Genomic DNA, 14,652 nt, shown 5'->3' with positions numbered 1-14,652 from the left:
ACTTAAGTTAAGGGATTTCACTAGTTGTAAATTGAAAATTAGCTACTGTTTGGGCCGGTATGATTTTCATTTAACACTTGTAGGCTTATCAGTAAAGAATGTGCATAATATAGAAAAATTAGGTGAAATATTTGACAATGTTACAGATTATGTGTTTGATGCTTTGAATGTAACCTCTGCATTTACTAGACAATTAATATCAGTAACTAATCAACATACAATAGTACTAGATTATTTAATAGTCTCCCAAGGGGGCATGTGCCAAATAGTTGGACCAGCACATTGCCATTATATAGACCCTTCTGGCATTATGCAGGTCAAGCATGATATAGATCAAGAAAGTAAAGGAAGTGTTCAGGAAAGCCAATTTCAAAGATAATTGGAACCTGGAGTAACCAGACTGGTTGTCATGATTTAATCCCTCTAACTGGTTTAAGGGTATTGGGGGATGGATAATGGGGTTGCTCCAGGGTCTTCTGCAGGTTGTTTTATTTATTGCACTATATTTGCTTCTGTGCCTCATATTATGGGGTCTGCCAAATCTTTTTCAATGCTTCGCAGCAAGGGCTAAAATGATTCCCCACCACCCTAGATCCTTTGATCAGGCGTACCCCATGAGTGAAATAGGTATGGGGAGGAATTTTGTTGACATGATTGGGGAATGAGGTGAAAAGGTTAGGTAAGTCCTCAAGGGGGAATAAGCCCCTCTTAAGTCTCTGGTTTGGATGCAAAATGTCTTCAAATAAACAGGTGGGAAATGTGAAAGTTAGTAAAGTGTATTTATGTGACTCCATTTTGTGTGTTTATGTGACTCCATTTTGTGTGAGGAATCCATTTTAGAGTTTGAAGTATCTGTTTTTTTATTTGTAAAATGAAAGTCATGCTGGGGCTTTCCTGAGAAATCATGTGTTGACCTTGCATATCTGTAAGTTTCTCATGAGAACCTTGTCTTAATCATGATTGACCCAGCTCGAGCCAACTCCCTATGTTAGGGATCTGCCAGGTACTACGTCTAGGTATACTCCTGGGATTAATCAATCCACACCTGAGGCCAGACCTGTTAGACTGACACCGTCTCCCACCAACCAGGGTGGCAGGCTCAGGAGTGGGAGAGCCTATCGCGGCCTGGTCAGTCGGAGTTAGCTCCGCCCCCTGTCCTTTATCACCTGCCGTGTTCTCTTCCTCAGTGCTTGTAATTCTTCTGGATTCCTGGCCCCACTGCTGCTTGCTCCAGCCTGCTTCTGCCGTGCTTCTGCCTTGCTGCAGTTCCGCCTTACCTGCTTCGCTTTGCCCCTGGCTTGCTTCCTTCTCCGTGCTCACGTTGGTATACTCCACTTCATCCTGGTCCTGACTATTCGTTCACCGCTCCCTTTCCTTGCGGCGTTCCGTTGGCTACTGCCCCTTCCCTTGCGTGTTCCCTGTTTGTTCTCCCGTGTACTTAGACAGCGTAGGGACCGCCGCCGAGTTGTACCCCGTCGCCTAGGGCGGGTCGTTGCAAGTAGGCAGGGACAGGGCGGTGGGTAGATTAGGGCTCACTTTCCCTTCACCTCCTTCCTGCCATTACACCCTACTTGTGAGATATGATTGTAACTGTGTACTAACAATAAACTAGAGAAGGATTTTGGATATACAAAGCATGTCTCTGTGTCTCTTACTTCTCTCCGATATATATCGATATAACTAATTGGGAACTGGATAAGGGTTTGAAGGGTGCCCGTTGACACACCCATCTATACCTTCAGTCTAATATATTTGCACCTGATTGCTTCAACATTTAGTTACACTTTAAATAATATCCTTCATAAGATGTCCATATAGGGTCAAAATATTGTGAGCAGAGCATTCACAAAACAGCCCCAGGAACCAACGTTTGGGGTTCTGAATACTACAGACCTTCCTAAGCTGGCCATACACTTGAGAAAGATGTCAGCCAAACGCTAGTTCGGCAGACAGCTTTTTGTCCCAACTCTCCCATGCAGCCTCGACTCGGCCAAGCGGGCATGTGTTCTCAATAGGGAGAAATCTGCTGCCAGACACCTCTTGTGAACAAAATGATCCTGCATGTTGAAATTCAACATGCCCGACTCCACTTTCCTCCGACATCTGCCGTCAGTGGAAAGTCGAGACACTGGCATACACATTAGTTGGTCGGTCAGTTGGGCGGTTTGGCCGACATTCATCTAATGCAGGGGTCTCAAACTCGGCCGGGTAAGTGGGCCGCATATAGAAAAAATGGGAAGTTGACGGGCCGCATTACTTTCAAATTTGATACAATACAAAATTATTGTTAATCAATTAGTTATTTGAAGTACTATAACACTATATTACTATAATAATAATAATAATAATAATAATAATAATACTACATTACTATAATAATACCGCTAGGTTTAAAATTTGAGATATTTCTCCACGTGCTTATTTCAACACCCCTAGATATTGCCACAGTGTCCTGTACATACTGCCACAGTGCCCTCTGTGGATGCTGCCGCAGAGTCCTCTGTGGATGCTGCTGCAGTGCCCTCTGTAGAAGCTGCCGCAGTGCCCTCTGTAGATGCTGCCGCAGTGCCCTCTGTAGATGCTGCCACAGTGCCCTCTGTAGATGCTGCCACAGTGCCCTCTGTAGATGCTGCCACAGTGCCCTCTGTAGATGCTGCCACAGTGCCCTCTGTAGATGCTGCCACAGTGCCCTCTGTAGATGCTGCCACAGTGCCCTCTGTAGATGCTGCCACAGTGCCCTCTGTAGATGCCGCCACAGTGCCCTCCGCAGATGCTACCATAGTGATGCCAGGGGCTTGCCCAGAGCTGGAGTCCCGGGCAGAGCGCTAGTAGGCTCTACCTGGGACTCCAGCTGTGCTCCTGACATCACTGGGACTTCTGCTCTGGGAAAGCCCCTGACATCATTGTCGATGTATGGACAGAGATGTCAGAGGCTTCCCCAGAGTCCCGGAGCAGAGCCAATAATAGCGCTCTGCCCGGGACTCCGCTCTGGGGAAGACCCTGACACACTGTCCATATATGGGCAGCGATGTCAGGGAATTCCACAGAGTCCCGGAGCAGAGCCTATACTAGCGCTCTGCCCGGGACTCCGGCTCTGGGGAAGCGCCAGACATCGCTGTTTATATATGGACAGCGATGTCAGGGAATTCCACAGAGTCCCGGAGCAGAGCCTGTACTAGCGCTCTGCCCGGGACTCCTCTCTGGGGAAGACCCTGACACACTGCCCATATGTTGACAGCGATGTCAGGGAATTCCACAGAGTCCCGGAGCAGAGCCGATACAAGCGCTCTGCCCGGGACTCCGCTCTGGGCAAGACCCTGACACACTGTCCATATATGGGCAGCGATGTCAGGGAATTCCACAGAGTCCCGGAGCAGAGCCGATACCAGCGCTCTGCCCGGGACTCCGCTCTGGGGAAGACCCTGACACACTGTCCATATATGGGCAGCGATGTCAGGGAATTCCACAGAGTCCCGGAGCAGAGCCTGTACTAGCGCTCTGCCCGGGACTCCGGCTCTGGGGAAGCCCCAGACATCGCTGTTCATATGTGGACAGCGATGTCAGGGAATTCCAGAGTCTCGGAGCAGAGCCGATACTAGCGGCTCTGTGTCCCGCAGGCCGCAGCTGACAGCCCCAGGGGCCGCATGCGGCCAGTGGGCCGCGTGCTTGAGACCCCTGATCTAATGTGTATGGCCATCTTTATAGCAATATGTTAATGGCTCTTTAGGAGGACAGTTCTGTCAGTCATCAGTGCTCCTCTTATGGCAAGGCTACATGGCTACTGACTGACAGGGCATCCTAAAGACTGGCTGCTAGGGGCATGCTGTAGCTGTGGCTATGGCTGTTAGGCAATATATTCCTAGCAACCAGACTGTCTAGATTTTTTTGTCAACTAAATTAAAAGTGGAAAAATCCCTTAAGATTATCTTTTTTTTTCTTTGGTGAGTTTTGGTCAGCCTGGACAAAGATATTTTCATGAGATTCCAAAAAATCCAAAGTTCAAATTCCAAATGTAATCAGGAAGCTTATTAAATATAAAGTTATCTAATGAGGAAGCGCATACAAAATATGTGATCACCTTGTGAACTTTAAGCAGTGTCGTCTTCCTGATAATTATTGGGAGTCCTGTTATGTTGTAAGGTTCAAAAAAGTCCATCAGGTTCAGTCAATCCGGACAAAGGCAGAAGGAACGGAAACAGCGAACTAGGGCACAGGGAACTCACTGGGAACTTGGTTGAACAAGCAGGGATGGAAGGGAGGAGGAAACTTAAATAGGAAGTTCAGGGAATTAAGGCGCGCGCTGGCCCTTTAAGGCAGGACGAGTCAGCGCGCGCGCCCTCTAGTAACAGCAGCCGCACATCGAGGATGCCGACCGTGGAAGAAGGTGATGGCTGCACTCACCTGACGCCGTCCAGGCCCAGGAGAGCGTCCGGACCAGGTAATTGGAGCTGGGGGCGAGCAGCTGATGAGGGAGGGTGCCGGAACCGGAGCGGAGGCCGTGGGAACGGCGGGGAACGGCGTGGCAGCCATTACAAATTCCCGGCCAGGGCATCAGCAAAGCTTTGGCCAGGGATTCTGGCACTCCAGTAGCCCATGACTGCACAGTCCATATAAGGGCAGTGACGTCAGGCGCACCGCCTGCAGCGGAATCCCAGGCCAAAGCATTGCCGATGCCTGGGGGCCTGTGTGGAATCTACAGGGGGGCTGCGTGGCACTATCTACAGAGGGCATTGTGGTATTATCTACAGAGGGCACTATGGCACTATCTGCAGGGGCAATATGGAATTATCTACAGGCGGCACTGTGCTATCATTTACAGGGAACAGTGAGTGGCAATCTCTACAGGGAGAAGTGTGTGGCAATATCTACTGGGGGCAGTGTGTTGAGCACCATCTACAAGGTGCATTGAGTGTGGCACTATCTGCGCTGGTTTTTACACTACCGGTAGTGGTCAGCACATATTGCCTAGCCCTAGTGATAAAGTGAGACATCACCTGCCTGTAAACAAACAAATAACCAGAGAGACATCCCGGCCACCATAGTAGTTGTCAGCCAAACTAGTGAAGAAAATTTGTTCGTATTTTTGAATGCAGAAATTCTGGAAAGCCACGCCCCACTCGCCACACCCATCAGATAAACCACGCCCATGATACACACCCACCAAAGACGCCACACCCTAAGAGTCCCTGCAAAAAAAACCTCACATTTTGGCAACTATGTTGCAAGGTCATGTTTTGATAAATTAACAGGAAATATTTTTTCTACTGGAGTGCTGCAGTTTCTCTCTTTTGTAGGGATCGTTATAGGGTCATGTGATGGACACACAGGTGCATGGCTCATTATATGTGTATCAGAGCTGAGTCTTCTAACGATCCTAGTACCTGTGTGTCCATCACATGACCCTGTAAAAAGCCGTGCACCTGTGTGTCCATCACATGACCTTGTAACGAGCCATGCACCTGTGTGTCCATCACATGACCATGTAACGGGCCGTGCACCTGTGTGTCCATCAGATGACTATGTAACGAGCTGTGCACCTATGTGTCCATCAGATGACTATGTAACGAGCCGTGCACCTGTGTGTCCACCAGATAACTTTGTAACAGCCATGCACCTGTGTGTCCATCACATGACCATGTAACGAGCCGTGCACCTGTGTGTCCATCATATGACTATGTAACAAGCTGTGCACCTTTGTGTCCATCAGATGACTATGTAACGAGCCGTGCACCTGTGTGTCCACCAGATGACTTGGTAACGAGCCGTGCACCTGTGTGTCCATAACATCGACCATGGACAGAATTTTATCCACTGGAAGTAAACAATGAAGGTTCCTACTGAATAATAACAAGCAGAGATCTTGAAAACCATGAGGAATTAATGCAGAAAATATATTGGAAAATTGTATAACTTTAAATTCTACAATAACATTATTTGTTGAAACCGGACAACACTTTTAATTCTTATCTCCCTTCTCTCCCTGCCAGACACTTTAAAGGGCAGGGTGAGGAGATCAGTGTGGCTGGTTTTAGAAACCGACTGAAACAGTCTGTTGTAGAAATTCCCAATGCACTGAGACTTTGTGCGCATCGGGTTTCGGGAGAAGGTAGCATGAAGTGTGTACGGATTCTCCATTACAACGGCCAGTAGCAGAGGATAGGGGCAGCAGTTTAGGAACAGTTTTACAGTAAAAGGAGGCTGAATTGGTTAAAAAAGTATATTGCAATGTTTCTTAAAATCGCTTGCCCTATACATTATTTAAAACAAAATGAAATGATAGTTTTCCTTTAAATTTAACACATTCATACCTGAATTATCCCTGTTCGTGTTTCTTCTTTAAAAATGTAATGCAGAACTTACTGTATACGTTAAGCTGGACTTGTTCTTTAAACTGCACCCCTCCAGTCCGTAGTGTCACTGTGTAAGATCTGTTGTCAGAGACTAGGAGCTGGTCCATTCTGAGAGTCCCATTTGCAAAAAGTGTACATTTGCCTCCGACGCATCTCCCAGCGTAGGTTGAATCAATGCCAGGGCGACGAGTAGCAATGACACTTCCTGAAGCATCTAAGTTCCAGTCTATCTGCTGGTCTGGAGAGGCGGGTGAAGTACTAGACAGGAACGTTGTTCCCCCTACAAGGGCATTGAAGTGAGTGATGGCGGAGACTGTGCCTAAAGAGAACAGAATCAAATTGTACGGTTGGTAAGTAAAATTTAATTCAACGAAACAAATAGGTGAATCAGTCACTGACCAAGGCATGTAATAAATGAAAGTAAAGAAATTGATCCAGCGCTGTCAGAGTGTTTTAAAAAGGAAGAGGTTCCTAAGTTTATTCAATATCAAAAAAATTTACAAAATTGGATGTACAGGCAGACTTGGTGACAAGGCAGCAGCAAGTAGGTATTCTGAGCCTACGCGTTTCAAGCACCTCAAGTGCTCTTAGTCATGGCTTTCATTTGCTATCTACCGTGGACCGTTGCGGGGATCCGAGCGAGGCTGGAGTGCCAGGCGTTGGACCGGTGAGCTGGAGGTTTCCTCCCCTTGTTTCAAGGTATGTAGCGTCAGAGGAAACACAGAGGAAAGCAGCAGCACTGCGGTCAAGGTGAATGGCAGCACTCAATTCAATGATCCGATTATTTCATCCTTTGCAATGTTTCTGCTCGGACATTGAGTTAAAACGTTATAAAGAGTGAAATAAATGGATCGTTGAATTGTTGCCTCACCCTTTCTTTATTCTTACAGGATAAGTTGTCCATTTCCCATTCTAAGTTGTATCTTTTTCAGGGAAAGCTGGTTTAAAACCTTTACCGTTCCGCAGAGGAAGTGCTCCTGTGACAACACTACTACTGTGGCAGCAGGAAAGTTGCCGGCTGATAGGGAAGCTGTGCAGGAACTGTAAGCAGCACCCCCAAACAGTGGTATACATTGTGGTCGCCATAGCAAAAATCAAACTTGGCTCCCCATTACTATCCTGGGTTTTGCCACTCAGGACATAAGGGCTCATGCAAATGACCGTTTCCGTTTTGCATTCCGTGTGCTGTCCATTTTTTTGTGGACCCATACACTAGAATGGGTGAGAAGGACTTCAAATTTAGACAAGAATAGGACCTGTTCTATAATTTGCGGAACGGACACACGGATCCGCCCAAAAAATGGATGTGTGCATGGCCGCATAGAAATGAATGGCTCAGTGTGCTATCCGCAAAAAATAATGGTTAGGACGCTGAAGGAAACAATGGTATGTGCATGAGCCCTAACCCTTAGGCTGACTCTCCACCCCCCTGGTTTGCCAACAATGCAGATCCCCTGTAGATCGGAGTCTAACACAGGTGCTCGCTACACAATGGCAAAGGAAATGGGACCAACCAACACTGGCCACCTCTGTCCAAGGGCCCCATTGTAACTGCATCTATGGTACATAAGCCCTTGCCCCCAAACTCTGGTTTGGTACCGGAAAGGGTGACACAACATTCCCCCTGTACCCACTGTTTTAATCCCTATTGACCATTTTACAGATGCCCCTATTTAAAGTGACACTGCACCTTAATTTTCTTTTTAAACATGGCCGTACTATTAACTACAATAAATTCTTACTTATTCTTATATAGCTACCTATCCTTATTAAATGGTCTGTAGATACATATATAAGTTATGAGATGTGACCAAGGTCATATTTGTTTGCCACTGCATCATTTACACAGATAATAAAGATTTCTGAATGAAGATAATCTCCTGCAGGCAACTTGCATTGCTCTATAGTTAAAGGGTTTTTTCAATAATCATTATTTATCACCTATCCACAGGTTAGGGGATAAATATCTCACCAGTGGGGGTCTAACCGCTGGGCCCCCCTCCGATCACAAGAACGGGCTTACTTGCCATTCCTAGGAGCCCTATAGGAATGGAGTGGTATTGCGCATGCTCAACCACTTCTCCATTCATTTCTATGGGGCTAGCGAGCGCTATCTTCAGCAGCCCCATAGAATTGAATGGAGTGGTGGCCGAGCATGCGCACTAACACTCCATTGCTATGAGGCTTCCAGGAACGGCAAGGTAAGCCCATTTCTCGTGATCTGTGGGGGTACCAGCGGTTGGACCCCCACCGATCAAGTATTTATCATCTATCCTGTGATTTATTATGGGAAAACCCCTTTAAAGGAACACTCCAGTCAAAAGTTAAAAATTAGCCAGAACATGGTGTTTATATGTGTTCTTTACTTTTACATTGTATAGTCGTTGTGCTTCCTGTTATTTTCTTTTATTCCATATTTTCTAGCATAAAGTGGCTGCTATCTCCATGACAATTGAGTCAGCTGCATGTTAATTATCTCTCCTTATATAGATATCAGGGGGCGGGTCACACACCTAAGCCCCTCCCAGGCTGGGCAAATACAAAAATATCCAGTTAGAGACGAGAGGTCATGGAGCCTGACTGACCGAAAAATGAGGGATTAATACATGCTAACTTTATCCAAACTCAATCCTCCTAATCGTCCTATTATTGTCCTGCAGGGGAGTAGTCATCATTGTAAAGTTATGACATTCTGTTTGGGTATATTTCCTATATTGACTCCGAAAGGGGCTTAGGACAACACTGCTCCATTGTTATGGCCGGCTCAGGTTTTAGCTTCTGACTAGTACATGGCACCATTCAGGTAAATGATACTTTGGCGACTTGTAGAGCTCCTCTGACCAAATGCGGAATTATGAGTTTTGGACTGGAGTGACCCTTTAAGATAAGTGAAATGTGCCTTCAAGTAGTCATATGTTACATACTTAAATTTGATTAAAATACTATAAATGTATATTGTTTCATATTTGTATTATATATTACTAGAATATTTGACATTATACTACATACTTGTAGCCAGTGCTCTGTCTACATGTAGCGTTGGCCTTCATAATGTGAGTTCAATTAGAGGAGTTTTCCAGGACTAGGTAAATAAGTCTTATTTAAAGCATAACTTTGAAAATACTTTACTGATTTTGCATTGATTTGGCAGTTATTTAATGTTATTTTCTCAATTGATATACAAACTGCACTCCAAATGATGCTGGTACTATCAGGAAACAGGAAACTAGGTGAAAAAGAGAAGCAAAGTTTTCATAAAGTAACTCAACATTTTTATAGATTGTAACTGTGAACTTGTTTGTTGTAAATTGTAAAGTTTAGCAGGTCACAGGGTGTGCTCAAACAGTACAGCGTTGTCACTAAGCTCGGATTTTGGGGACGCAGCTGCAGGGGCTGCAATGTTTGTTCATATGCAGTGCAGCCTTAGACGATATGTAGACCTCGTTTCTCCTTGTAGGTGCAGAACCAAAGCTCAGCTATCAAGGACTGAATTTGAAATTACACAGTATATTTCATTATTCCGAATAAAGTGTTCTCTCTTAAAGTGTACCTAAACTTTTTAAAAACTTTTGACATATCATAGTGACATGTCAGAAGTTTAGATCGGTGGGGATCCGAGCACTGATATGCCCACCGATCGCTAAAATAAAGCAACAGAAGCGCTCGGGTGAGCAATGTGCCGCTTCATTTCTGATCGACTTTCATGGAGCAGTGTACGGGCTCAATAGAGAGTCCGTACACCGCACGCTCGGCTTTCCGAGAAAAGCCGATCAGAAACGAAGAGGCACGGCACTCACCCGAGCGCTTCTGCTGCTTCGTTTTAGCAATCGGTGGGGGTCTCAGTGCTCGGACCCCAACCAATCAAAACTTCTGACATGTCAAAACGTTTTTAAAAGTTGAGTTACCCTTTAAGCCTTATTTGCTTATCTTGGAAAGCCCTTTCGCATGTGAGAATCCAATATCCATATGATAGATTATTCACAACGCCTTTACATTACTTTTATGAGCTTTTAAGCCGGATTCACACGAGCGTTGCGCATCTTGGACGTGAAAAACAGCATTTTTCACGTCCGAGGTGCATCCATGCTCTGCGCTGTGGGACATGATATCACGCATCCCCCATAAACTAGAGTCTATGGAGGGATTTGTGAAGCGAGAAAAAATAGGACATGTCCTATTTTCTCACGGACCCTTCACACGGTCCGTTGAAACAACGGCCGTGTGAACGGCCACATTGAATTACATAGGTCGTTCGTGGGAATAAGGCCTTAGGGCTCATTCAGACGAGCGTAAAACTCGTCCATGTGCTGTGCGTGAAAATCACGCACAGCACACAGACCCATTGATTTCAATGGGGCCACTCCCACCTGCAGGAGTTTTCACCCAGCGTATGTCCGTTGCAAGAAACTCACTGCATGTCCTATTTCGGTGCGTTTTTCACACACCTAACGTGCCCATTGTAGTCAATGGGTGCGTGCATCCGTGTGCTGTGCGTGATTTGCACATCAATTCCATTGAAAAAAAAATGCACACTGATGCATAACACAACACACACGGACCAGATTCACACGCGTTTCTCACGCGTGTGAATCTGATATGTTCGTGTGAATGTAGCCTAAGGGTTATGTATCTAATACAGTCCTCTTTCCAGATGCAACCTCCACAATCAGGTGATCACAGGATGATTGGGGGCTGGGAATGTCCTACAACCCACTTAACGGATCCACGACGGTTCAACGTTGACACTAACACCTTTCTTCAACAGCGATGCAACTAAATCAATAAGAGACTACGATGTAGTATTGTGTTCTAGTGGCACCAGGGATGGCATAGTATTACTAAAACTTGGTACTAGACAGTTAACACTAAGTTAAGAATCATATTATTCGGACATATCTGTAATAGACTTTTACCTTTTAATATTCCTGTCTTATCTAAAATGTCTTGTAGCGCTGGCTAAAAGTATGTAACAATGTCAAATAATATAATAATATATAATAATATAATACACATATAGAACAATAAAAGGTTGGGGACCTCTGATATAGGTTTTGGTGACATCAAGTTCCCCAGAAAGAGAGTGTATCTCTGCTCTGGTCAATAAAGGGGCACCCTCGTCCCTTATACCATCCTAATGCTCTAAGTGGACTGCGGCATTCCTGAGAGACAATCCCTTTAAATTGGGTGGTTGGTTCCAAAAAAATAATATATAAAAGAACACTATAAGAAAGAACATAAACCTCGTTAGAGAAAATAAATTCTCCATGACATCTATAGTTTTCAATGCATACCTTACCGCCTTCCACTGCCGAAATGTAGCTCTTGTCGTAAGCTAATGGCGGAAGGGTCCCAAGTAGGGATCCCAGTCTATATTCTACAGTGTCACATAGCCCCCAATAGTAAAAGTATATTTCATCTTACCAATGGTGGATAGAAAAATACTCCATAGCAAGAAGCCCATTAGGTTTCGGTACTTTCCAGGGGACTGATGTAGCTGAATTCCCTCTGGTCCCAGTGGCATAACCTTGTCTCCCGACTCTACAGGTACAGAAGGTATTTACAGATTGCTGTCAGGCATGTGTCTGTGTCTGTGTCACTCTATTAAGATAGCAATGAGGAAGGTGCTTTTATTTTTTTTTTGCCATAATTGTAACTTCACAAGAGGTTGGCTTAAAGGCTTTGTACACCTTTGAAATTTATTTATTTTTAATAAAATTTTTTAATAAAAAGGTCAATCGGTGTGTTTGGTGAAACTTTATAATTCGTTTTTATTCAAAATAATTTTTACTTTTTGAGATACAGCTGCTTTGTATTCTCGATACATAGATTTGGATTGAGGTTACGAAACAGCTCGGAGGCGGAACTTACCTAATGTGCTATCATTTTACCATGTCCCACCTTCATAAAGTTGGGGGGAGGGTCAGATTGTGATTGAGGGGCTTGTCTGAGATTAGAAAAAATAGTCTGTTTTTGTTTTTTTTCTCCCTGGAACAGCGCCACTCCTATTCATGGGCTGGGTCTGGTATTGCGGCTCAGCTCCAATCACTTGAATCTGCAATACCAAGTACAGCCCAGGAACTAGAGTAGCGCTGGTTTTGTGGGGGAAAATAATCCAGAACCTCTTTTCTAATTTCCGACAACCCCACTATTCACAACTAAAGTTCATAACACACCGTGGTACTAAAAGCCAATAGATTAACATATACAAACATGTGCAGATTAATTTTGTGTTTTCCTTCCTGTTTTCTGTGACTGAAGTAGATTATAAAACTAGACATATGCAGTTCACGGGTAAAAGTCCACAAAACTTGGTATTGTTGTAACCATCTGTTCATTTTTTTCCCCCATAAATCAGTAGTACAAGCCGTTGTTTTCTTCAGTGTCCTATCCAGTTTTGTTTTCGCGTCTAGCATGCTGAATAATTCATTTCTATGGGGCCATGCACACATAATTTTAATTTTTTTGCATATCTGTGTGTCTGTTCTGCAAGTTATAGAACAAGTTGTAACGTCTATGGCCACGGCCCATCGCTCTGACTTACCCCTCGACGGCCATGGACATCTGAGTTCCTTGCAGCGTCGTCCTCCTGTCAGGCGCCGGCACTCAATTCCTGGTTTCGAGACTGTCTCCCGGAAGGAGCGCGCGCGTGTGCACGGCCTTAAAGGGCAAGTGCGCATATTGCAGAAAGTCTTCAATCTAGCCCACAAGGCTACTGGGCTATAAAAGGACCCGCCCTCTTGTTCTTTGCCTGAGCGTTGTTCGTTTCCGAAAGTTTGTCTTGCTAATGGTCCCCTAGTGTCTTCCAGTTTCCAAGTGTTCCCTGTTCCTGTATCCTGTATGCTGTTTCCCGTGATATCCAGATCCAGTACCTTGCTGAGCTGTTGTCGTGTTGTGCTGCATACCACGCCGGTTCTGCTACGCCACGCATGATGTCTACCTGCCGCCTGGTCCCAGCCGAGCCTGCCTTGCTACTGTCCAAGTTGCTACAGGTACCCTCTCTGGACTATAGACTCTGATAGACTCTGTACTTACCTGTTTGATCAGCTGTCGTTCCGCTATGCGTTACGGTCCAGTGGGTCCACACCCCGCATCATGACACAGGTCCTATTCTTGTCTGTATTTTCGGTCTTTCTAACCCAGTCTAGTGTATGGTTCCACAAGAAAAACTGTACTGCACAAGGAAGCCACTAGGATCCGTGTTTTGCAGTCCGCAAAACGGCAATGGTCGTGTGCATGAGCTCTTCATTCACTGGTGAAATCCGTTTTCACAATTCCAAAAAGAACTGCAGCACACGTTCTTAGGGCACGTTCAGACGTGGCAGTAATTCAGACGTTGCAGATATCACAGCGGACTTGCCACAGATTTCAGTTTTTGCATTGCAAAGGCTGAAATACGCAGTGAAATTCCGCTTCTTCTCCGCAACAGACAGTGCATGCTGCGGAGGGGAAATTCTGCACCGCAGCCTAATTTCCGCACAGTTATTTTCTGCAATGTCTGAACTAACTGTCCAAAAAATGTATAGAAACAAATGTAAAAAACGGCTGCTGCAGAATTCCACTGCGGACTGTCCGCAGCGGAATTCCACAGCAATTCCGCCATGTGTGAATGTGCCCTTAGAGTATCAAAAACAAAAAAAAAAGCTTTTATTCCACCATAACAAAAGTGAAATTTTGACCCTAGTGTGGGTCTTTCTCAAGGAATTAAGCAAATTGCAATACATATAGGGGATATGACATCATCATACTGATTACATATGCAAATCCACATAAACATTAATAGGATCAATACAAATGATCCCATAAGTGAGTACAAACAAGTAACTCACTTAAAAAGATTCAACAGATAAAAATCCGGGCTCTTTATCCAATCAAAGATTAAAATTAAATACATAAAATCGGCATCCAGCTATTTCCAATACTCATGCGCGAACCACATTATACGTCATAAATGCATTGTAGTAACCTGGATACCACGCTCACGTGACCAGACGTTCCACGTCACAAAGCGAGTTAGCATCATAGAGGCATCCAGAGGCTACTGACCGTGTATCATGAATGGAAGATCCATATTCAGTGAGGCAGATATGAAGACAGATTATCAGCTCACTGAAAGATTAGGTTACTGCTGCCCATAGAAATTTATGGAGTGGGGTGGGTGCAAGAGGAAGCAGCTGCAGAGAGAGACAGGGACAGACACTGCTGCTGCTTCTAGTATGTGTTATATCTCACCCTAATTATGGATTCACAGGTACACTGCTTAATACTCCTTTATAATGTCCTCCATCCGAAAAGAGGTGCTTGG

General features: G+C 45.0%; 1 protein-coding gene across 1 annotated transcript in view; it reads right to left on the bottom strand.

Moving 5' to 3' along the window:
• LOC142662637 (pregnancy-specific beta-1-glycoprotein 9-like) overlaps positions 1 to 11,811 on the bottom strand; it is a 28,579-nt gene extending 16,768 nt beyond the window's left edge. The window contains exons 1-2 of the mRNA XM_075840849.1: positions 11,772 to 11,811; positions 6,361 to 6,669 (exon numbers count right to left, since the gene is read on the bottom strand). Of these exons, the coding sequence (XP_075696964.1) occupies positions 6,361 to 6,669; positions 11,772 to 11,811 (349 nt within the window). The remainder of the gene's footprint in view (positions 1 to 6,360; positions 6,670 to 11,771) is intronic.
• Between the last annotated feature and the right edge of the window lie 2,841 nt (positions 11,812 to 14,652).

The sequence above is a fragment of the Rhinoderma darwinii genome, chromosome 10 (assembly GCF_050947455.1).
Source record: "Rhinoderma darwinii isolate aRhiDar2 chromosome 10, aRhiDar2.hap1, whole genome shotgun sequence".
NCBI lineage: Eukaryota > Metazoa > Chordata > Amphibia > Anura > Rhinodermatidae > Rhinoderma > Rhinoderma darwinii.
Note: the sequence above shows the minus strand (reverse complement) of the source record. Positions and strands in the feature narration are given on the sequence as shown.